Source organism: Tilletiopsis washingtonensis (genome assembly GCF_003144115.1).
Source record: "Tilletiopsis washingtonensis strain MCA 4186 unplaced genomic scaffold FA09scaffold_18, whole genome shotgun sequence".
Taxonomy (NCBI): Eukaryota; Fungi; Basidiomycota; class Exobasidiomycetes; order Entylomatales; genus Tilletiopsis; species Tilletiopsis washingtonensis.
In genome coordinates this window covers 116,640-138,575 of record NW_020312015.1, presented here as the reverse complement: position 1 = coordinate 138,575, position 21,936 = coordinate 116,640, and the positions used below count along the sequence as shown (strand labels likewise).

Below are 21,936 nucleotides of genomic sequence, written 5' to 3'. Positions count from 1 at the left end.
CCGAATCTTCTCGCCCAGATGCTGCTCCCACGACCCTCAAAATCCGCGGATCCGCCTCGCCCGCCCACCTCCTCCTCCCCGTCGTCTCGCCGTTGCAATGCGGACAGCATCGCCGCTGGCGCACACACCGCATTCAGGCACGCGGCGTCGTCCGTCTGGCATGCTCTCCAGTCAGCATCACGCTGCTTGTGTGCGTCTCGGGACACCGCAGCTGGTGCATGCTGGCGATGCATGCGCTCGCTTGCTGTCGAGCTCACAGGGCGGTGTCAGCGCCGTGCGGCGCTGCTGACGAAGGTGAGGTGCCGGGAGGGTGTAGCTTGCACACGGGACGTAGAGTAAACACAGCGGCTCAGAAGACGGAGGAGTCTATAGTCCCGGGTTCCTTCTTGGAGGCGCGTTGGCGGGACGAGAAGCGGTGCAAGGCGAAGGCGCACCTGGCGGCGCCGCAGCCACCGCATGAGACAACATGATGCTCCGCCAGCGTTCGGGGCGTGTCCCAGGCTAGGCGCTGCGATGGCGCCAGGGCCGACATCGGGTGCGGCGTGACGTCTGGCCCTGGCGGCGTGGTGCCGGGAGGGTCTGCGGCGGGCGGCAGCGCAGAGCCGCAGCGCCGCGGAGCTGCGCCGGAGCCGCCGGCACGCCGCGGGATTGGCGTGCGTTCCTGACCCGGAGATCCGGCCGGCGCCTCAGACGCCATCGGAACGGCCCCTCTGCGCCTGCTGTGGCTCAGGCAGCCTCGAAAGTGCTGCGGAAGCAAGTCGAGATGATGAGCAGAGGGCAGCACCGCACCCGACGGGCGAGGCTGCTCCTCCGGGCGAGGCACCTCCGCCGCAACGCGCCTCCGCTAGCTGCCTCTGCCGGCTGGCGCAGGCTGTGCTCGAGCAGAAGAGCAAGAAAGCGTCGGTGCGCTACGGTCCGCAGAGTCAGAGTGCTTCGCCCTTGAGTTGGGTCGAGCATCGCGGACGAGAGGGGCATCAGGGCGGGCACTGCAGCGGTACGCCTCGCGCCGCAGTTGCAGCTGCTCCTCCGCCTTGCGGTGTTGATGAGGCCCGAGCGCAGCCTCGGCAGCACGTACAAAAGGCAACGTCGGCTGAACAGGCAGCCCTCTTCCATCTCACCACCAGCAGCTCTCGCCTCTCTTTCTCTCTCTCTCGCCTCGTCCTCACCTGGCCTTCTCGCCCAGCGCCCGCTCTTCCTTGCCTCGCCGCACCTCGCCGCCTTTGACCCGCCGCCGCCGCCATGGAGGAGCTGCTCGACCGCGTCTCTGCCCACGGGCCATACGGCTACCGGCCGCACCTCGTGCCCGCCATCGTCTTCCTCGTCGGTAGGTGTGCCATGCTGCCCCTCACCCTGGCCTGCCGCTGACTTGCACACCCAGTGTACGCCATCGCCGCCGCCGCCCACATCTTCCTCGGCGTCAAGCACCTCAAGCAGGGCCGTCTCTGGCTGCCGACGCTGGCGTTTGGCTGCGTCGTCGAGGCCGCCGCCATGGCGCTGTGAGCAGCAGCACCTGCCGTTGCCCTCTTCTCCTGCTCACACCGTCCTCAGCCGCGTGCTCGGCCACTACCAGCCTACCAACATCAACGCCTACATCGCACAGCAGGTCATGAGTGTCCTCACGCCCGCCTTCTTTGCCGCCGCCCACTTTAGCGTTGGCGGCCTCGCGCTCGTGCTCTTCGGCGCCGCCTACGCTCCCCGCAAGGTGGCGCCGCGCCGCATCCTGCCCTTCTTCGTCACCGTCGACGTGCTCAGCCTCATCCTGCAAGGCACCGGCTCCGGCATGGCCGCCGTGGCCGAGCAGCAGGAGCCGCCGCAGTCGACGTTCACGGGCGCGTGGATCGTCGTCGGCGGCCTCATCATCCAGCTGATGGTGCGTGTGCTCGCCGGTTCTCCACCTTTGCGCCATGCTCACACTTCCACAGGGCTACCTGGCCTTCAACGCCCTCGCCGTCGTCTTCCTGCTGCGCGTGCGCCGCGCGCCGCCGACGTCGCCGCACTGGACGCCGCGCTTCCGGCTCTTCCTGCTGGCCGTCTGGCTCTCGTCGCTGCTCGTGCTGCTCCGCTCGGCGTTCCGCACGGCCGAGATGCTCAAGGGCTGGATCGGCCCGATCGCCACCGTCGAGGTGTGGTTCTACTGCCTCGACGCACTGCGTGAGCCTTGCTGCCTTGCGCCTGCTTGCCTCACCGAAGCTGACTTCACCTTTCCTCCATAGCCGTCTCGCTCGCAGTGCTCATCCTCGTGCCCTTCTACCCGGCACGCTTCCTGCCCGACGACATCCGTCTCGGCGCACACTGCACCAACGACGAGGAGCTCGGCGCCGTCGACGAGCTCAAGGGCACGTCCAGCGCGCCGCTCTCGCCCGCTGCAGCCTCGCGCCCGCTCTCGCGCCACAGCAGCGCCTCGTAAAGAGGGCCTGGCGCCCTCGGTCCTCAACCTGTCTATATGTCTGAAGCAGCGGTGCCGCTTCCCGTCACCTCACTCTGCGCTCGAAGTCCCTGTTCTCTCGATGAACCACAGATATACCACCTCGCGGCCCGTCCTCATGTAGATACAGCCCAACACGCGCCCGCGACGTGGAAACTAGCACGCATCACGCAATGAAGCCTATCATAATCACACAGAGACAGGGAGAGGAACGAGCGTCATTGGATTCGACAGAGGGAATGAAACGAGACTTGGAATGGAGAGAGAGAAGTGTGCGGGAGGGAGCAAGACGTGGTGAGACGGAGGCTTGCGTGCAGCTGCCTCACGAGTCCATGGCGTTGGCCTCGGCAGCAGCGGCCATGCGCGCATCGCGTGCGCCCTCGGCGCGCAGGCAGCGGCGCTTCCACGTCTCGACTTCATTCCTGAGCTCCTCAATCTGGCTGAGCAGCTCTTCGCGCTCTGCATTCTTGCGCAGCCGGCTGCGGCGCGCCGCCAGCGTGTTGGCGCGGCGCCGCGCATCGTCGTTGCTGCCGCCTGCGGTCGGCGCGACGGAGCCGGAGGGCGAGGTGGGAAAGGCATCGAGACGAGAGGTGGAGGAAGGTGCGCGGTACTTGCGTGGTTGGATCGGAGCGGAGAGTGGAAGTAAAGGCTTGGACTTGGAGACGAGCGGCGCATCGTGCGAGAGACGACGCTTGCGCGGCGCCGGCGCTGCTGTGGCCGGAGGGGAAGGGACGGTCGGTGTGGCCGCTGCGATGCGAGCGGGCAGCGAGGCGCAGCTTGCACTTGCGAGCGAGGGCGTGAAGAGCGGCATACGACACAGTGCTGCCAACTCGGCATCGAGATGTGGATCGTCGAGCACTGCCGGACTGGCATCGTACACGGAGCTGGCACCGCCGAATGATGAAAAGGCGGTCGTGAGAGCGGGAGAGATGGACGTGGAGGAGAACGTGGCGGGCGACGTGCTGGAGGCATCGTCGAAGTAGGTGAAGGCCGAAGCGAGCGCGGGTGAGATCGTCGTGCCGTCGAAGGAGTAGCCGGAGGAGGAGAAGGAGGCGGATGCATCGCCCGAGGAGCTGCGATGCACCAACGCCGGCGGCGGCATGAAGGAGTTGAAGGGCGAAGGCTTTGTGGCTGCGTCAGAGAAAGTATTGCCGTCGTCGGTCCATGCGTTCATGGAGACGTCGCCATCGGCCGGCAGCGCGGCATCGACGGACGGCGCAAGAAAGTATCGCGGCGCCGCGGCGCCGTCTGCAGGTGCAGGAAGATCGGCGAAGCGCAAGAGCTGCTCGTACAGCGCTGCCGGCGGCGGCGAGGCGGCACGGAGCGTGCGTTGGCTGTCGGGCTGTTGCGAGGCGGCAGAGGCAAGGCGCTGGGAAGAGTCGTCGTCGATGCGCTGCGAGGCAGCGTCGGGTATGTGTGGCTGCTCGCGCAGTGCTTCAGCGAGCCATGAGTTGTCGGGCGGCGCCGAGGCGGCATCGAGGCTGGCGAGCCACTGGCGCGTCGAGGCGGCCAGGCCGGCGTCGGGCGCCGGCGACGCACGCTTAGACGGCGCCAGCGCCGCCGGCGGCGCGGGCGCGGGTGCGGAGAGCGAGGGTGAAGCGCTGCATGGTGATGCGGTGATGGTCGAGGTGGGCGGAGGGGCGAGGGGAGGAATTGGAGCGCGACGGCAGTGGGCGAGAATGAGCGCAGGAGAGAGCGGCGTGTGGGTCACGCCGCGAGGAGCGAGGGGGTGAGGAAGGGAGAGGGGGACGCGGCGTGGTCAGATGGACGACGCGGCGAGACGGACGGCGAGGACGGCGGCTGGGTGCGCACGGGGCTTGGAGGAGGACGTGGAGAAGAAGCAAGCCGGCGAGAACGTCGCGCCCTGGCTACCGTAGGATGCTGGCAGGAGCACTGCGAAGCGGAGAGCGTGGGAAGAGGATGCTATGAGTCATAGCTCTTCTCCCCTTCCGCCGCAGCTGTGGCGCAGCACCCGGCAAACCAGCTGCAGCATTCCGCTGCAGCGGCTCGGGCGCGGCACGGCTTTGCTGCAGCTGCTGCTCGGCATACGGCAGCCAGAGCGGCAGCAGAGCCGAGCCCTGAGCTGTGGTCTCCGGCAGACTCGGCCTGCAGGGTGCGTTCCCGGAAGACAGCGCGGCACAGCCGATGCCGAGCAGCAGCCTATCTCCGGGCGCCAGCTGCAAGGGCCCCCGAGTGCACCACGTGGTGCTGGCGCAAACGCCGCTCACAGTCTCAGCATCAGATGGCAGCGGCAGCAGGCAGTGACGAGGGTATGGATAGGCTGCCACGGCGACAACAGTCAGAGGTCCGCAAAGAAGAAGGCCGTCGACACGGGCAGCGGCGCCGGCGGCAGCGACGTGGGCACCTCGATCTGCACCGGCGCACGTCAGCCGCATGATCACGCCTCTCCTCTGCACGGACACTCACCCGCTCGCCGGTCAGGTCCAGCAGCTTGACCTTCATGCCAATGTCGGTGAGGATCTGGATGTAGTCGGCCGTCTCCTTGGTGCTCACGACGCCTCCCTCGCCGCGCAGCATGCCCAGGCCGTCGGTCCACTCGCTGAACTGGCTCGTGTTGAGCGCCACGAGGTCCGCCAGGCTCACGTCGGGCGCCCGCAGCAGGCTGAACGCCAGGTTTGCGCCAGCCGCGACGCCGGCGGCAGCTGCGGCTGCGGCGATGGCGGCACCACTGCCGCCCGGCGGCTGCAGCGACACGTCGGCCACGAGCGCCAGGTCGATGCGCTCCGGCAGGTCGTCGAGGCCGCTGCGGATCGCGCTGCGCTCCGTCGCCTCGCAATAGTGCAGGTACTTCTTGTTTGGACTGAGGCGGTAGAAGCGCCACGGCTTGGTGCTTGCTGGCACAGCCGACGGCGGCTGCGCAGAGCCGGCACGCGAGGCTCGACCTCCGCCGCCCGCGCTGGGAGCCGGCTCGGCGGCGCGCGCGGCCGACGATTGCGGTGTGAGGAACCAGGCGCCCTCGAGGAGGCACTGGATGCGCTGCTGTCTGACGAACTCGTAGCTCTCGCGATACAGGCGGCCGCGCAGGTTGCGGATGCTGGCCTTGTTGGCAAAGTCGTCGTCGACTTCCAGCTCGCGCATCTGCCGGTCGCGCACCGTGCGGTACTCCGAGTCGGCAAAGTGGCGCTCGAGGTCGAACCACGTCTTGTTCACCTCGTCCTTGAGCGCCTCCTTGACCTGGCTGCGCACCAGGGCGCTGACGCGCGCAAAGTCGGAGCGCGAGGCGCCGGACTCGCTCCACATGCGCAGGAAGAAGTGCAGCGCGAGCGCGTGCACCTTGGAGAAGAAGAGGATGAACGGCAGAAAGGCCGTCGAGGTCGTGTAGCCCGAGTCGACGTCGTAGTGCGTCGCCAGAATGTCGACGACCTCGAGCGAAGCGAGGCCCCACGGGCAGCGACGCGCCGCTGGTCGGTTCATCTGCTCAAGGATGATCTGCAGCGGCGAGCTCGGGTCAGCAGGAGGCAGCGGAGACGCGCGGCACGCGAGCCTACCTTGGCGTAGGCGTCCGGGTCTGACCGCACAAAGGCCTCGCAACACGCGAGGCCGAGCCAGCCCATGCGTGTGAACTCCTTCGTAACGTTCTCGTTCTCAAAGCCGAGGCGTCGCCACTTGAAGCGAGCGCCGACGCTGCCCGGCGTGGCCGGCAGCGAGTGGTTGCCGTCCGGGTCCTTCTCCGTCGCAACGGTCTCTGTGACGCGCGCTTGCAGCCAGATGTATGACAGCGCAGCAGCATGTCGCTGGTTCGTGGGCGTCACAGGCGTGCGCAGCCGGCGATGAGCCACGCGGATCACGTTGTTCTGGTACTCGATGATCGTCGACGAGAGCTCCTCGCCGCGGGTCGAGTCCATCAAGCGCTGGAGGGCCAAAGGTGAGCGTGATGCGCACGCGATGTCGATTCGTCTCACTCACCGCGACGGCCTTCGAGACGCCGAGCCGCTCCAGCTCGGCAGTGAACACGTCGAAGAGATTGTCGGTGACATGCCTCAGGAGGGTGTTGATGAGGCTCAGACTGTGCAGGCGCGTCAGCACGCGCAGTCTCCCTCCTCGGACGCCGCAACGCACCTGTACAGACACAGCGTCGTGTCCGGACTCCCTAGCCGCTGCAGCAGAGTCGAGAGGAACGCCGGCTCCTTCTCAATCTCGTGATACACCGCCTCAAAGCCGAAGCGGTAGGCATGCGGCGCGGTCCTGGCGGCGGCGGCTGATCCGCTCGCCTCGCCGTCGCCGATAATGCGCCCCTGCTCGGCGCCGTCTGCTTCAGCAGGGCCGGAGAGGACGAGCTTCTTCAGAATAGCCGTGGCTGGGCGGCACACATTGATGCGCTCCTGCGTCGCCAAGATGTTGACGACCTGCGAGCGCAGCGTGTGAGCACGACACAGACCTGCAGCAGCGCACCGAATGGCTCACCTTGCCGACGAAGCCATCCTTGATGCCGTCCCAGCCATCCGCTGTGCTCTCCATCAGATTCTGCGTGCTCGTGAGCGCATACGCCAGCGTGTTGCCGCCGTTGAGCGTCAAAGTGATGTCCACCAGCTCGTCGAGCCCGCCACGCCGCAGGAACTCGTTGCGGAACTGCGACTCGCGGATGAGCCGCTGCAGGTTGTACGTCGAGAGCTTGAGCGCTCGCTCGTCGCGCGACATGAGGCGCTCGACCATCTCGACTGCCTCGATTGTCGGTGACGAGCCGAGTCTGTAGAAGCGAGCTCAGCGCTCAGGCTTCGCCATGCAGCTAGACACCTCGCGCACTCACTTAAAGTTGCGGCCCGCCGCGATCTTGCGCGCCATGTTCGCATCGTCCACCAGCTCCTCATCCTCCTCATCACGCAGCGCAAAGAGTGCCGGCGGCTCCTGCACGCCGAGATGCGCATTGGCACACAGCTGCCGGATGACATCGGCGACGGGCAGTGTCGGGTCGATGAGCGCCTTGATCGTCGAATTCTGCGAGGCGCGAGCGCGTAAGCCGCTGCAGCCTGTGCGCTGCGTCCTGTCGCATCCGAGGGCATCGCTGGCGCCGCACGGCTGACTGACCTTGTACGTGACACGGTTGATCGTCGTCTCGGCATTGCGGCTGGCCGCCTTTGCGGCCGCCTGAGCCTCGGCGGCACGCGTCGAGCTGCCGCCGTCGCCCGAGCTGCCGGCACGGTCGGGCGAGGGGCGTGCCGCCGCAGCAGCAAGGGACGAGCGCATGTGCGCCGAGGCGGCGCCTGTGCTCATCGAGCGCGGCGGGTAGCTGCGCTCGGCAGTCGAGGGCCGCGACATGGGACGGAGGAGCGGGGATGAGGGCGGGAGGAAAGGACGTCGCGGCCGTGCACGCGCCAGGAGCCGTTCCCACGGCGCGCCTGTAGTCCCGCGGCACTGCCGCCGGTCCTGCATCACGTGCGCGCGCCGCGCTGACAAGAATTGGCTGGCGGCGCGCCTTGCACCCTCCGCTCTCCACTCCCATCCCCAGCCCGACCTCTGCGCCCCACGCCGCCGCTGCCGCTGCTGCCCGCCGCAGGCATGTTCCTGCTCCAGCGCCGCGCCGCAGCCGCCGCCCGCAGCAGCGTTCCGGCCGCGGCGCGGGCGTCGAGCAGCTCGCCGCCCGCAACTGCGCGCCCGCCGCGAGCGCGCCCGCCGCTGGCGCGCCCGCAGCGCCGCGAGCGCGCCGTCGACCGCGTCGCGGCGGCGCTGCTCTCCTACCGCGACGCCCAGCGCAGCGACTCCGGCGCCCGCCGCGGCCGCTTTGCCCCCGATGCCGTCTTCCGCCTCGTCGAGTGGCAGCAGGCCGGCCAGGAGGCAGCCGAGGCTTCCGAGACACCTGAGGAGTCCGAGGCACCTGAGGCTTCCGACCAGAAGGCTTCTCAGAGTCCCTCGCCGCAAGGGCGCATCAACAGCATTCAGTGGTCTGAGGGCATCGCCGAGCGCCAGCGGCTCCGCGAACTGCTTGGCCAGCAGGCTCGCCCCGTGCTTGGAGACCTCGCGCCGACAGACTCGCTCGAGCAGGCGCGGCATGTCGCCCGCGAGGCCAAGCGCGCCTTCCGCATCGTCGCCAACGAGTGCCATCGCGTCCAGGCCGAGCGGGCCTGGCACGCGCCGCTGCCGCTGCCTCTGCCGCTCCCCGAGCGCTCCGCCGCGGAACGGCTGGCCGAGTTGCGTGGCGTGCCGCTCGAAGAACAGCTCCTGGTGCTGTGTACGCGCCTGGCCACGGCCAGCCGATGCTCGCCAAATGCCGCACACACTCTGAGCACTCTTGTGCGTCTGCGCGACGACATGGGCGCCCTCTGGACGGCCGCCGTGGCGGAGAAGGCGCAGTGGGCGGCGCGGGAGGCAGCGGCGGAGGCCGCGGCGAGCGAGCTGCGCCTGTCTCAGGCGCTGGCCGGGCGGCAAGCCGTGCCTCTGCTGCTGCCGCCGCCACCGGCCGCTGTCTCGCAACGCTTGGGCGGCCGCATCTCGCCGGCAGCGCCGTTTGCGATGCTCGCCTCGGCGGCGCGCGCGTCCAGCTCGCGCTTTCTGCCGCCGCGCAGCGCCGGCGCCTCGTCCTCGCGTGAAACGCACAGCGCAGCGACGCAGCACGCCAGTGGCACGGCGGACGGCGCTGTGAGCGCGCCAGGCGGGTCTGCGCAAAAGAGCGCAAACCGTGGCGACGACAGGGCTGGCAGCAGGGCGCCGCGGACAGATGCCGGCGCCGACGTCGCGGCACGGCCAAACCGAAGACCGAAGCGGCGCGTGGGCAGCGCGTTCAACTCGAAGAAGGCCTACGAGATCTGGAGAGAATGCTGCGAATCCCAGTCCGACTACGTGGTGCCCGCCGCAGCGAGGCCGTACTTCAAGCTGCCGCACCCGAGACTGTCGCCAGACAATCTTGCCATCGCCCTCAAACTGCAGGACCCAGATATGATCGTCGACAACAAGTTCTGGCTTCGCGCGCGCCCCTACTTCCAAGTCATCCGGCGCGAAAAGTTGCTGTCGGGCCTGCCCACAGCCGAGCGAGAACGGGAGCGCCTGACTCGCGCGCTGCCGCGATACCGCTCGCAGAAGGAGGCAGCCAGCGCTGTTGCACAGATGCAAGTTGAACTGAAGCAGTCTCTCGAGGCCGCGCAGAAGCTCGCCGCTACCGAGGGCGTTGTCGACAGCACGGCAAGCCCTCCATTCGCAGTTGCCGACTCCGTCAAGGCCTTGCGCGCGGTAGCAGCTGACTTTGACAAGGTGCACAAGAAGCGCGCAGTGCTGCACCAGGCGATCAGCCTTGAGCCCGAGGACGTCAACAATCTCGGCTGGGACCCGAAACCCCTGCGTCTGGAGTTGTTGCAGCGCACGATGGCAGCTGCAGCGGGCCACGCTTCTCGCGCCCGTGATGCAGCGGATCGCCTGGAGAGGGGCGAGTCGGTGGACGCAAGTGCTGCTCCGCTGCTCCCTCCTGCCGTCGAAGAGGCGCTTCGTGCCGAGCGCGCAAGTAGGGCTGCCGCGTCGCAAGCCCGGTTCGCCGCGCAGAACGCGATGAATGTGGAGGACGCTTTTGGCGCCGACACGGGATCATCAGATGCCGCGTCCGTGGCGCAGCGCGCCGCTGAGGACGCAAGCGACAGCAAAGGCGCCAAGCAGCTGCAGGAGCCAAAGGAGCCGCAGCAAGCGCAGAAGCCGCAGGAGCCGCGGACGGTGCTAGAGACGGCTCTGGGCCAAATCGAGGCACGCGCACGGCGAGAATCGCGCCTATCCACCTCGCGCGAGCCGCGCGTCGCCGCCTCGCAGCCACGCCTGGCAGCACCGCGCGCTGCTGCCTCTCCCATGACACGCGTCTTGGAGGAGCAGGCTGTGCAGTATCGAGCAGCTGCACTGCGCGCTACTGCGGCGGCCAAGAAGCTCGAGAAGTCGCTTGCGCGCAAGACTGCTGCACAAGAGGCGCTGGCGGCACTGAAGCCGCCAGAGGTCTCGCAGCATAGCCCTGAGGCAGCCGCGGCCGAGCCTGCCGCCGTAGCGAGTGCGGGCCCGAGCGGCTCATGGGGCCCAGACGCACTGGCGCCAGCCGAGGGCGCGTCAGGCATCGCCATGTCGCCGATGACGCCCTCCACCGTCGCCAGCGTGGCGCATGACGGTCGTCAAGCGCCGCACCTGGCGGCGCGGCTGCCGCTCGGTCCGCAGCGCGTCGCATCTCAACAGCCCGCCACGGAGCTGTTCGAGGGCACATGGATCGAGGCCCTGCGTGTCGTGCGCCCTCGCTCGAGCGCCGAGCCGTCGCACCATTTCGAGGTCTGGCGCCGCGACAAGGACGACAAGCAGCGCGTCGAGTATCTTGAGCGCGAGACGCAGAGCGCACAAGAGTGGGTGACGCTCAAGTGGCAGCAGGCGCGCGGCGGCAAGCTGGAGAGCAGCAAGGTCGAGGTGAAGCCGGTCAAGCCGCTGCGCGAGATGCAGGTGCCGCGCCTGGCGCACAACCTCTCGCGCGTCCTCTTCAACCCGGGTGTGCACTGGCTGCGCGAGCCGCGCACGGGCATCTACAATTTCGACCCGGCACTGCGGCACATCGCCGACGTGGACCTCTTCGACTACGACTCGCTGCCGCCCTACGTCACCTCCTCGGCGGACCCAGAGCTGGCGAAGATTACGAAGCGCGAGAGTGCCCGCTACAGCGGCAGCACGTCCAGTCTCACCGGCGCCCTTTCGCAGATCTACTTCCACCTCTCGCACTGGCGTCGGCCAGACTTCAGCGGCTTCTCCGAGGGCTTTGCGGGCCAGACGCGCGACTTTGGCGCCGGCGCGCGGCTGCCGGCGTCGATCCGGCTGCGCAAGACGAGCGCCGAGGGCGAGGCGCCGCGCTATGCCGTCGACCAGGACAAGTCGGCGAGCGGTGAGGCCGAGAACAGCAACTACATCCTCACGCAGCTCGGCAAGGCGCTCGAGAACTTCTTCACCAAGTCGCCGGAGGAGTACGCCAAGCACCTGCGCGTCAACTCGCACAAGCTTACGCCCGAGGAACGCTCGCGGCCAGAGGCGTACCACTACGCCCGCGCACGCAACCTCGTGATGCGCTCGCAGCTCGACTGCTCCGACGAGCGTCTGCCGCGCCGCACGTTCGACCTCAAGACGCGTGCCGTCGCTGCCGTGCGGCAGGACCGCGCCAACTGGGTCGAGGCCGGCGGCTACGCCATCCGCCAGCTGGATGGCGCGCACGAGAGCTTCGAGCGCGAGATGTACGACCTCGTGCGCTCGGCGTTCCTCAAGTACTACTTCCAGGCGCGCATCGGCCACATGGACGGCATCTTCCTCGCCTATCACTCGACGTCGAGCATCTTTGGCTTTCAGTACGTGCCGCTCGAGGACATGGCGCGGCGCCTCTTCGGCGACACGGACATGGCCGAGCAGGCCTTCCGGCTCAGCGTCGCGATGCTCGAGGAGATCCTCGACGCCGCCACCGACTTCTTCCCCGACGAGCCGCTCAAGATCACGCTGGACACGTCGCCGGGGCCTCGGAGCCTGATGGACGTCTTCGTCGAGCCCGACCGGCCGGAGCCGAGCGCTGAGACTGCCACCGAGGAGACCAGCGCCGAGACCGCCTCTGAGGAGAGCGCGTCAGACGCTGACGCTCCCGCCGCCGAGCCTTCCGTCAGCGCACCGCGCACCATCGTGCAGCTGCAGGTGCTGCTCGACCGCTATCTCGACGGGCAGCTCGTGCAGGGCCCCGTCGACTTCTCTGCTGCGGCCGGCCGGCGTGTCGATGCCCGCAGCGACGACGAGCCGTCGCGCCGGGCGCGTGCCGAGCTGCCACCTGTCCAATGTGGGTCGCGCTCGGCGAAAGCATCCTGCGCAGTGAGCTAACTGTTCGCGCCTTGTCACAGGGGATGTCGAGTGGGCCATCTCGCCGTGTGCATCTCTCAGTGAGGCGGACATCCGCGAGAACCTGGCCAAGGTGCGCGCGCGGCAGAGCATCTTCAACGAGCTCTCGCTGCCCAACATCGACTCGCTCAATGCGCGCGACGAGGAGCGTCTCGAGGAGCTGGCTTCAAACCCCGAGGCGCTGGCGCGCTTCAAGGCCGAGCGCGCCGCCGGCACGGCTGCCGGCATGCCCACGGCGCCGGGCCAGACGAGCGAGGCCAAGCCGCCGGCGCAGCCCGAGGTGCAGTGGAAGAAGGCGACACGCATGCAGCTGCAGCTGCGCAGACAGGCGCGCCTGGCGCATGAGGACAAGCTGCAGTGGGACAAGGACGACAAGCTCGAGATGTGGCGGCCCGACTCGCCCTTCCCTGCGCAGCCCGAGGCGCAGGCCGAGACGAAGGCCAGCGCAGCGGACACATCCAGCGACTCCTCGCAGTAGTTGCGCTCCCCGCCGGACCCGCTCTCCATCTCTCTCATTACACCACCACCTCTCATGCTCTGCTCCCAACCGTTCCCCTGCATTGGCGTACGCGCCGCCCCGTCATCATCTGCACCCACATCACATCACGAACCAATTACATCCAGCGTTGCTACTGTACAGCTGCGCCCGTCTGAGGAGCGCCGTGGCTCGTGCTACCGCCAGCCGCTGGCGAGCAGTGCCACCTGGCGCGCGCGCCGTGGCTCGTGCTACCGCCAGCCGCTGGCGAGCAGTGCCACCTGGCGCGCGCCCTCCGTCCAGCGCTCTTCTTTCCGTGCCTCATCGTCCTCATCATCGTCCTCGGCCGCATCGCGCAGGTCAACGAGCTTGACAGCGGCGCCGCGCGTCTGTGAGGTGCGCAGGCGCTTGGCGATAGCATCCACCTGGGTGCGCGTCATGTGCGGCGGCGTAGCGCAGCCGTCGGGCGCGCGCAGCGAGGCGAGCGGCGGAAGCAGCAGCAGGACGATGCGCGCAGACGACTTGCGCAGGCGCTCCAGATCCGCCACGTATGTGTCCGTCGCTATCGCACCGCTGCTGCTCGCTGCCGAAGGTGCCGCGTCGTCATCGGCGCAGACGAAGAGCTCGACGTGGGCGTCGCAGGCGATAGCGCGCACGAGAGCCATGCGGCCCTCGTGCGTGCCGTACTCGAGCGTGCGGCGCGTGTCGTAGCCGCTGACGCCCGCGAGCTCGTCAGCGAGCCGTGCGACACTCTCGACGCCAGCGTCGGGCGCCGGGGCGCCATCGGCTCGCGCTGGTGGTGGTGGCGCCAGCAGATGCACTTGGAATGCCGGCGCCAGTGCCTCGAGGAAGAGACGCAGATGCGCTAGCGAGGCGGAAGTGCGTGCGAAGCTGGCGGGCAGCGCAAGCGTCAAGCTGGGCCGTGCCGCACGGGCACTGCTCGAGCTCGGTGTGTTGTTGTCCTGCGCAGGCCAAGCGTCAGCGACTCGGCGAGCCTCGCGTTGCTTGCTGGTAGCTTCATCGAGGCGTGCTCACCGACGCAGGCGCCACTGGCCCATCCTCCCGCCGCTCGCGCCCCTCTTGCACCCAGCTCCACGCCGCCCATCCGAGTGTGGCGGCGGCCAGCAGTGCGCCGGCCGCAGCCGAGGCGGCGATGTACGGATGGCGGCGCAGTGCGCGCGCGCGGCGCGAGAGCGGCGGCAGCGGCAGCGGCAGCGGCAGGCTGGGCAGGCCGCTCATGGCCGGCAGCTGCAACTGTGCAGAGCTGTTGAAGGGGCGCCTGTGCCCGCTGCGAGGCCTGTGAGGCCTGGCGCGGAGGTTGTGGTGGGGAGAAGGAACGCTGCGCACACTACGGCGCCCAAAGGTCATGGCCGCCCGGCCGGCGCGGCGCGCTGCGCCGGTCCCGGCTCAAGGCACGGCCGCCGGCACACGACGGCGCATGAAGGCGGCTGCGCGCGCGTGAGATCTCGGCCTACCGTCCGCCCGTCTTATCTCCCCAATCACCCTCGTCATCCCTCCACGCTACGCTCACAAAGTCGCCGCGAACGCATCATCATCGTCACGACACAGCACAATGGACAGCGTGCAGAACTGAGTCGATTGCCACGAATGTGAGATTGTGAGAGAGAATGATGGATGAGTAGGTGTGTGCTTCGAGGCGCGAGAATGTATGGGCTTGGACGCGGTGCTGATGGGAGTGCGGAGAGTAGCGTGACGGGCGAGACTTGGGAGCGGCATGAGGGCGCGACAGACGGGATCAGTGTATGACGGGAAGCAGAGCAGGAGACGTCGGCGACAGAGAAGCGGAATCGTGGACACGAGAGAGAGTGTGTGTTTTGGCTCAGCGCAAGGCAGCACCGTCGACGCTGCGGCGCCGCGGCAGCGGCGGAGCTCTTGCTCGGCGGGCACGGGCGGCACGACGCTTGCCGCGCTCGGGCGTCTCTGGCTGGTCGGCCGTGCGACGGTCATTCGACGACGGCGAGCGCTCGGGATGCGAGCCGAGGCGACGTTTGCCCAGCGTCGGCGTGCTTTGCGCGCTGGATGCCGCCGAGAACGACGAGTACGAGAGCGAGTGTGCCTGCGTCGAGCGCGGCTGGAGCGCCGACGACGTCGAGCTCGTCGAGCGCGCCATGCGCAGCCGGAGCGATGGCAGCGAGAGCATGCGTGGCAGAGCCTGTCGTGCCTCCGACACCGACGACATCGACGGCGACGGCGACCAGAAGAAGGACGCCGGCGCCGGGTCGGAAAAGGTGCCGGGCGCCGCGGTGGGTGCCTCGATCACAGTGGACGCGTGCGGCGAAAGACGCATCGAGTCGTCCTCGGCCTCATCGGCCTCTTCGGCAGTCGCCTCGGTCGAGGAGGCCCGCCAGGGGCCCTCGAGGAACTCGGTCGGCCGCGACGGCGGCGGAATGGCGATGGGCGGACTGCTGGTACTCGACATGCTCTGGCTCGGAGGTGGCGAGCTCGGCACCGACGGCGACGACGGCGCCGGGGCGGTGTTGCTGCTGGCGCCTTCCTGTGGACCGAACGGCCGCTGCTGCGCCAGCAGACTGGCGCGGCGCAGCGTCTGCGAGCTGCCGGCGAAGGACGAGAAGGACGATGGCAAGCGCGCTGGCGAGGCCGGAGCCGGCGACGGCGAGGCTTGCGGGGACGAGTTGTGCGTGCAGGGCGCCGACTGCGTGCCGCCGACCGAGGCGATGCGCGAGCGCGGCCGCGAGAGGGCCGAGACGGCAAGCGGTGCGCTGTGCGGCTGCGGCGAAGGCGCAAAGCTGGCAGCCGAGACGAGCGTCGGGCTGGTGAGCGGCGTCAAGGGACGGAGAAGCGAGAGCGTCGGCGGGCCCGTGTTGCTGCGCTTGCGCGTGTCGACGGGCGCCGAGGAGGCCAGCTGCGACGGCGATGTTGGCACGGAGAGGCGGTTCGACGGCGGCGAGCCCGGACTGCCGAGCTTGAGACGCAGCAGCGAGCTGGTCTGCGAGTTGCTGCCGCTGGCTGCTCGCGAGTGGGCGCCGCTGAGCTCCATGCTGCTCTCGCGAGAGTGACGGCGCGAGGTGCCGAGCGAGAGCGGCGGGATGCGTGCGGCGCCGCTGGCCGAGGAGCGACGAGAGAGAGTGGTGGGCGAGTGCCGCAGCGGAGGACTGCCGAGCGACGCCGAGGGCCGCCGGGCAAAGAGCAGCGCCGGCGGCGGCGGCGCCCGTCCGGCGAGCGGCGTCGGCGTGGCGAGGCCGTCGAGCAGCTCCTCCTCGGGCAGCGGCGCGGCAACGCTGCTGCCGAGCGGTGCAAAGGCGGTGCGAGGGCTCATGCTGTGCGCACGAGTCTCGGCCAGACGGAGTGTCGAGGCGGAGAGGGCGTGGTAGCCAGCGGCCGCCGCCACGTCGTCCTCGTCCTCGCTCGACGACGAGCAGAGCAGCTCGTCGAGGTCGCGGCGGCCCGTGCTGCGGTCGCGGTCCATGTCGACGCTGCGGCTCTGCGAGCGGCGCGCCGAGGCGAGCGAGAAGCGGCGCGCGGCGCTGGAGCGGCCGCGCGCCGGCGGGCCGGCGTCGTCGAAGAGGGACGACAGCTCGACGTCGGCGGTGCGCGGCGAGTGCGCAGAGGAGTGCGAGGGGGTACGCAGGGCAAAGGGACGAAAGTGCGGCGGCAGCACCTCGACCTCCTCGTCGGCGCCCGCTACATGAGCGTGCTGGCTGCCGAGTGCGTGCGTGGGCGACGATGGCACCGAGGAGCGGGGTGCGGGCCGCACGCGGCGGGCCAGCATGGCGGGCGAAGGCCGGCGCTCGCCTGTGCGCGAGGCGAGGTGTGGAGGGCGGCGCGGCGCGGGGCAGCGGTACACGCGCCAAGCAAGGCAGCGGCGCCAAGCGCCACGCAGCGTCAGGTGGCTGGATCGGCGCCGGCTGCGGCGGGCGCACGGGTGAGATGCGGGCCAAAGCGTGCGGAGGGCAGGGTGCGGCGAGATGCGAGATGCGAGATGCAGAATAGAGAGGGAGGCGAGGGCCGGGCTCAGCGAGATGAGGGCGGCCTTTTTGGCGGACGAGGAGGTGCTGGGCGGCGGCGAGTCACGCTGGCGCAGGGTGCAGGGCACGCGCGCGTGCAGCAGGGAGCGCAGAGCGAGGGACGCGGCAGGGCTGTGACTCGCACAACGGCCTGCGCTGGGGATGGGAGATGGGAGATGGCGGTTGCGGACAAGGAGATGGTGCAACAGCGGGCAGAAGAAGGGCTGCGGCCGGGCCTGCTGCTGAGCTGCAGCGGGCTGCCGGCGGCGGCGGCGCCCTGCCGAGCGCTCTCTCGACGCCCGCCGCCCTCCTCTCGCCGGCGTACCTCGCGGGCGCGCGGCGCTCAACTTTGGGCGTGCAGCAAGCACCCTGCAACCGCCTGCAGGCACGCACGCACGCACAGTTCACCATGGAGCATCTCATGCTGTGCTGCTGCACCGTCGCGTGCGTGCTGAGCGGCTGACTCGGCTGCCGCTGCGCTGCGATGCGATGCGTGCTGATTGATGTCGATAGCGCAGCGCGAGGCGCGAGAGAGTGCCAGCGCCGGCGCGGCGCGGCAGGCTGCGAGCGGCCCGGCGGCGCACACCCCTTGCCCAGCCCGTGCCCAGAGCCAACGCAGCCGCCTTCGAAGCGTTCGTGCTGCTGAGCTGCTCCTCTCTCTGCGGCTGCCCGCTATTTGCTGCGTGCTGTGTCACAGCAGCCTTGCTGCTGCGGGCGCGCGCCTCGGCGCCTTTCTGCCGGGAACGCGCCGGCGCCCCTCTCGCCTCAGGCCCTCTGGCCGGCCCGCCGTCAATTCTGCTCTTCTCTCTCGCTTGGCCGGGCAGCACTCGACTGCATGCTGCTGATGCCGATGCACAGTGCGCCTCCTCCTCACAGAGCACACGCACAGTGCTGCTGCACACGCAATCTCGAGAGGAGCTCGAGCAGCAGGCCGCCAGCAGCAGGCAGTCTTGCTGGGCGCCGTCCCAGGTAGCGCGCGCCCGGCCCAGCGCTGGCGCGCGGCTCCGCTCCTCCGCCGGCGTGCTCGACGTTGCTCTCGCAGGCGCTCTCACGCCCGCCATGCCTGCGCCATGCACGCATGACGCCAGCTGCCTCGTGGCGTGCCCTGCACCCTGCAGCAGCGTGAGCTGAGCACACCGCTGCAGCGCTGCAGCTGTGTGCATTTTGCCGGACCCAACACGCCGAGGCGAGCGTGTGGGTCGCTGCGGCCGGTGCTGCCAGGATGCCGCAGCGATGCTCTGCCAGCGCCGTCTCTCGGCCGCATCTTCTCCTCCGGCTCCGGCTCTCGCTCGCTCGCCTTCGGCAGCAGCGGCAGAGACAGCGAGAGCGCTGCTCTCTCGCCCCTTCTCCGCCGGCGCTCGGCGTCCGCCTCCTCCTGAGGGAGCACTTGCGCGCCTCTTCGAGCACGCAAGCAGGCAGGCCCGCCGGCTGTCACATCCCCCCACGCCGCTGCCCCTGACTTGACATGGCGAAGAAAGAGCCGGCTCGGCGCGGCTGCGCTCGATGCGAGAAGCCTAGATTTGGAAGCCTTCTCCCGACTCGGCCTCCGGCGGGTGCGGCTTTGGCTTGCAAGCTCCACGCCTCCACCACCCTCCTGACGGCGCAGCGAGGTCCGCTTGGCAGCCGGAGCAGAGCTCGAGAGAGAGAGAAGATCTTCGCCCCAAGCTCGCCTCGCCTCGCGAACCTCTGCGCAGCCCCTGATGGCGGCGCATCTGATCCGCCGGCAGCATCGGGCGCGGCATCCCGATAACACGCACGAAGCTGCACGCTGCCGCTGCGTCACGAGATGCACCGCCTTGCTGCGCCTGCCGTCCCTATTCCGGCGCGCGGCCAACACGAGGCGGTCATCAGCACGCTGAAGTATCGCTCGCCGTCGTGACCTTGTAGAGAAGGCGCTCGGCGTTCACCGCGCTGAGCTTGTTCGTGCACTTTATCGAGCACAAGATCGAGCAAGGCGAAGGCTGCCGAGCTGCTGCGGCGCGTCGAGCCGACTGCCCGCCGTGATGCGGCACGGCTGGCGGAGGCCGCACATCCGCTCCTTCATCACAGCCTCTCCCCACAGCCGCAGGCGTGCCGAGTCGGAGACACGTGCCGGCGTGCGGATGGACGACAACACAGCGCTTGTCATGGCTCGCACCGCTGCGATGTCGCTCTCAAGACGGCGGGAAGGGACAGCCGCTGCTTCCGCTTCTTCTCGCAGCCCCTATCCGCACTTTCTCGCATCACCTCACGCAAAGTGCGCGATGCAAGCACGCAGGCACGCCGGGCGCAGCCGTCACACGCCCCCTCTTTGTGCCTGCGCCTGTCACAGCTTCCAGGCTCCGCACCTCCGCCGCCATAGCCGCGGCCTATCTTCTTGCCGCGAGGGGGCGCACGAGAGAGAATCTCGACGCTGCGATGATGACTGCAAGCGTGTTCACCTCGAGGCATCTATCAGCGGCGAGCAGAAGAAGGAGCGAGGAGGCACAGCGAGAGCCGCATGTCTCAGAGCGAACCGAAGTGCACCGCATGACGCAAGGCGATGTCGGCAGCGTCCCGAGTGCATTCTGCTGCACAGGCCGCACCCACTGGAAGCACTCTGTCTGATAAGCACCTTGCGAAAGGACGACTTGTCGCGCAAGAGGAGGACAAGAGACGAGAAGAGCTGGCGGTGGAGCGAGGACAAGGCTACTGTGCGCTGAACTCATCAGCTGGGTCGTGGTTGGCAGACGCTGTCCACCTCGACGGCTCAGCTGAGCGGCGGCAAAGCACGACAGTCTTCAGTCACCCCATCCACCCACCAGAACAAGCGCCTAGGAACATTTTGGGGGCGAACAAGGAGCGACTACGGAGAGCATGCATGTCCGTAGACCACACGGCAGCCCTTGTGGCCGCCTCGCGAGGCTGAGGCGGCGGCTGACAGGCGTGGGAGCAGCGCGTGCCGTGCGAGAGAGCGGCGCTGGCCCTGCACGGACGTGCCCATCTTCCAGCCGCTCCTCGGTCCGCTCCACATCCACCTGATCCTCTTCAACCATGCCGATCACCAAGCTGCGCGTCGGCTACGTGCCTGAGCACTTCTCCTCGCCGCTGCTGATTCTCGGTCGCTCGGCATGGGGCGCCGAGCACCTCGAGCTCGTCTCGCAGCCGTCGGGCACCGGACAGATGCTCTCGTCGCTCGAGGCCGCGGGCGCCGGCGGACAGGTCATCGATGTTGCCGTGGCGCTCACGGAGAGCTTGATCGCGCCGCTGGCCAAGGGGCGCGATGACTATCGCCTTGTGGGCAGCTATGTACGCAGCCCGCTCAACTGGTGAGTCACGCCCGAGGCTAGAGAGGGGAAGGGCTGCATGCCGGCAGAGGATCACGGCGTCGAGGGATGGCAGCACAGGCCCCGCCAGGCTGCGCGAGTGCATGTAGGGCACAGCGCTCTCACCTCTTGTGGCCACGCTTCGCTCACATCGCCGCCAGGGCCGTCATCACCGGCACGTCGCCGCACGCGGCGCGCTACAACAGCATCAGCGACCTGCGCGGCGAGGCCATCGGCATCAGCCGGATAGGCAGCGGCAGCATGGTCATGGCCAGCGTCACGGCGCTGCAGCAGCGCTGGCTCGACGCACAGGGCGCCGTCGAGGCCATTCCGTTCAAGGTGCAGGACACGTTCGTGCGCCTGCGCAACGCCGTCAACTTCCCGGCCAGTGCGCCAAAGGAGACGTCGGGCGAGGCGGCACAAGTGAAGGACAGTGGGCACACCAGCAAGGAGTCGTTTGAGAAGGGCGCACGCGAGTATGTGGAGCGGCACGCAGCTTCAGGGAAGAGCTCTGCGCTGGGCGCGCACGTGTATGCCGAAGGCTGGCAGCTCCACGCTGGGCAGGTGAGTCCCTCCATCAGATGCGCCGACTGCTTGTGCTGACCCGAGGCTTCACAGACGCCCGCGCTGCAGCGACGCTTCACGCTGCTCGACCGCAGTGCAGGCGAGGCACGCCCGCTCGATGTGACGCAGACGGTGGCATACTCGTCGACCTGGCGCGCTCCGGTGCTGTACCTCGAGGCGCACACCAGCGGTGCGTTGCCGCGATGAGCATGCATGTCATGACAAGCTGACGCCTCCTGCACAGAAGGCAGTCCGCTCTCGCTGGAGCAGATCGAGGCCTCTGCGCTTCTGCTGCGCAACAGCGGTGCACCCACCTCGCTGCCCGCCGGTCTCGCCGCCTCCGAGCCCGGCGCGGCGGAGTGGTCGCGCCTTTCGATCGGCGACCAGCCGCTGTCCGGCGTGCCGTGCGCCATGCTGCACCCCTGCGAGACGGCGCAGTGGCTGTCCGTGCTCAGCGCCTCGGCCGCTGCAGACCCGCAAGCGAGCAGCGAGGTGCGCTACATCGAGGCCTTCATGACGCTCTGTGCCGGCGCCGTCGAGATGCGCACGTCGGCCGCGCCGCAACAGGACAGCGAGACGCAGCTGGAGAAGCCCGAGACGGCGGCGTTCATGTGGGAGTGGTTCACGACGAAGCCGTTTGTCGACTCGGGCGAGGTGCGTTGCTCAGAGTGGCTGGCATGTCTGCTGCTCGCTGACGCTCTTGCAGGTGCGCTTCATCGGCAACGTGCCGACGCCGTGGCCGAGCTGGACGATTGCAGCGTCGCGCAACACGGTGCTCGAGTCCGGCGAGCAGCGCGCCTTGCTCGACGACTTCCTCGCGCGTCTCGCCTCCGGCATCACCGAGTTCAGCCGCGACAGCGACGCAGCGCAGGCCTTTGTGCGCGCCGAGTTGGGCTACGAGGCCGCCGACGTAGCGTCCTGGTTCGCCGGCGTGCGCTGGGCGGGCGATGCGCGTCCCAACGATGCAGAGATGGAGAAGACTGGCACGACGGGCCAGCGCACACACACGGCGAGCGTGTCGCAGGCGACACTGCAGACGACGCTCGACACGCTCGAACAGGCGGGCGTCGTGAAGCGCCCAGAGGCAGGCTGGGAGTGGGGGCGCTTCGTGCACGGCGCCACGAGCGAGGGTGCGGCCCGCCTTGTCGAATGAAAGCGCGATCTCCCGCCCTTACAGCTGCGTGAGGTGAGACCGTCGAGGATCGGGTGCAGCGAGCGTCAGGCAGCCTGCGCGGTCCTTACCCCGCAGAAGCGCTCGCTCGCCTCCGCGCCAGGCACCTTTGTCGTCGGCCAGGCGACGCTAGGGCCGATTTCGTTTTGTTCCTGGATCAATGATGCTCCTACTGGGCTGCTCCGTCGAGACCATCGCCTTGA

General features: G+C 68.8%; 7 protein-coding genes across 7 annotated transcripts; 4 read left to right on the top strand and 3 right to left on the bottom strand.

Moving 5' to 3' along the window:
• Positions 1-1,180: 1,180 nt before the first annotated feature.
• On the top strand, positions 1,181-2,682 carry FA09DRAFT_331436 (RTA1-domain-containing protein). The gene is made up of 5 exons (XM_025743024.1): positions 1,181-1,324; positions 1,379-1,496; positions 1,549-1,870; positions 1,923-2,151; positions 2,214-2,682. Exons 1-5 carry the CDS (start codon positions 1,240-1,242, stop codon positions 2,405-2,407), a joined length of 948 nt encoding a protein of 315 aa, XP_025596465.1. The 5' UTR covers positions 1,181-1,239; the 3' UTR covers positions 2,408-2,682.
• Positions 2,584-4,664, bottom strand: FA09DRAFT_362141 (hypothetical protein; the record flags this gene model as incomplete). Its single annotated transcript, XM_025745441.1, has 2 exons — positions 2,584-4,026; positions 4,654-4,664. 2 exons carry the CDS (start codon positions 4,662-4,664, stop codon positions 2,748-2,750), a joined length of 1,290 nt encoding a protein of 429 aa, XP_025596464.1. The 3' UTR covers positions 2,584-2,747.
• Positions 4,665-4,679: 15 nt separating this feature from the next.
• On the bottom strand, positions 4,680-7,722 carry FA09DRAFT_331432 (hypothetical protein). Its single transcript, XM_025743023.1, has 8 exons — positions 7,472-7,722; positions 7,194-7,381; positions 6,851-7,133; positions 6,506-6,792; positions 6,353-6,452; positions 5,935-6,297; positions 4,853-5,875; positions 4,680-4,796 (listed from the first exon to the last, which is right to left on the bottom strand). The coding sequence occupies exons 1-8, from the start codon at positions 7,700-7,702 to the stop codon at positions 4,725-4,727; spliced, it is 2,547 nt and encodes an 848-aa protein (XP_025596463.1). The 5' UTR covers positions 7,703-7,722; the 3' UTR covers positions 4,680-4,724.
• A 3,031-nt stretch (positions 7,723-10,753) lies between these two features.
• Positions 10,754-12,518, top strand: FA09DRAFT_288336 (Pet127-domain-containing protein; the record flags this gene model as incomplete). The annotated part of the gene is made up of 3 exons (XM_025739930.1): positions 10,754-11,908; positions 11,984-12,194; positions 12,256-12,518. Coding segments are annotated over 3 exons (1,629 nt in total), but the record flags the coding sequence as incomplete, so codon positions are not given.
• Positions 12,519-12,855: 337 nt separating this feature from the next.
• FA09DRAFT_331430 (hypothetical protein) lies at positions 12,856-14,068 on the bottom strand. The gene is made up of 2 exons (XM_025743022.1): positions 13,764-14,068; positions 12,856-13,690 (listed from the first exon to the last, which is right to left on the bottom strand). The coding sequence occupies exons 1-2, from the start codon at positions 13,965-13,967 to the stop codon at positions 12,980-12,982; spliced, it is 915 nt and encodes a 304-aa protein (XP_025596461.1). The 5' UTR covers positions 13,968-14,068; the 3' UTR covers positions 12,856-12,979.
• Positions 14,069-14,302: 234 nt separating this feature from the next.
• FA09DRAFT_94123 (hypothetical protein) lies at positions 14,303-17,465 on the top strand. The gene has a single exon (XM_025745911.1). The coding sequence runs from the start codon at positions 14,464-14,466 to the stop codon at positions 17,167-17,169; it is 2,706 nt and encodes a 901-aa protein (XP_025596460.1). The 5' UTR covers positions 14,303-14,463; the 3' UTR covers positions 17,170-17,465.
• Positions 17,466-19,450: 1,985 nt separating this feature from the next.
• FA09DRAFT_351121 (hypothetical protein) lies at positions 19,451-21,715 on the top strand (the record flags this gene model as incomplete). The annotated part of the gene is made up of 4 exons (XM_025744824.1): positions 19,451-20,001; positions 20,160-20,421; positions 21,160-21,216; positions 21,269-21,715. Exons 1-4 carry the CDS (start codon positions 19,727-19,729, stop codon positions 21,713-21,715), a joined length of 1,041 nt encoding a protein of 346 aa, XP_025596459.1. The 5' UTR covers positions 19,451-19,726.
• Between the last annotated feature and the right edge of the window lie 221 nt (positions 21,716-21,936).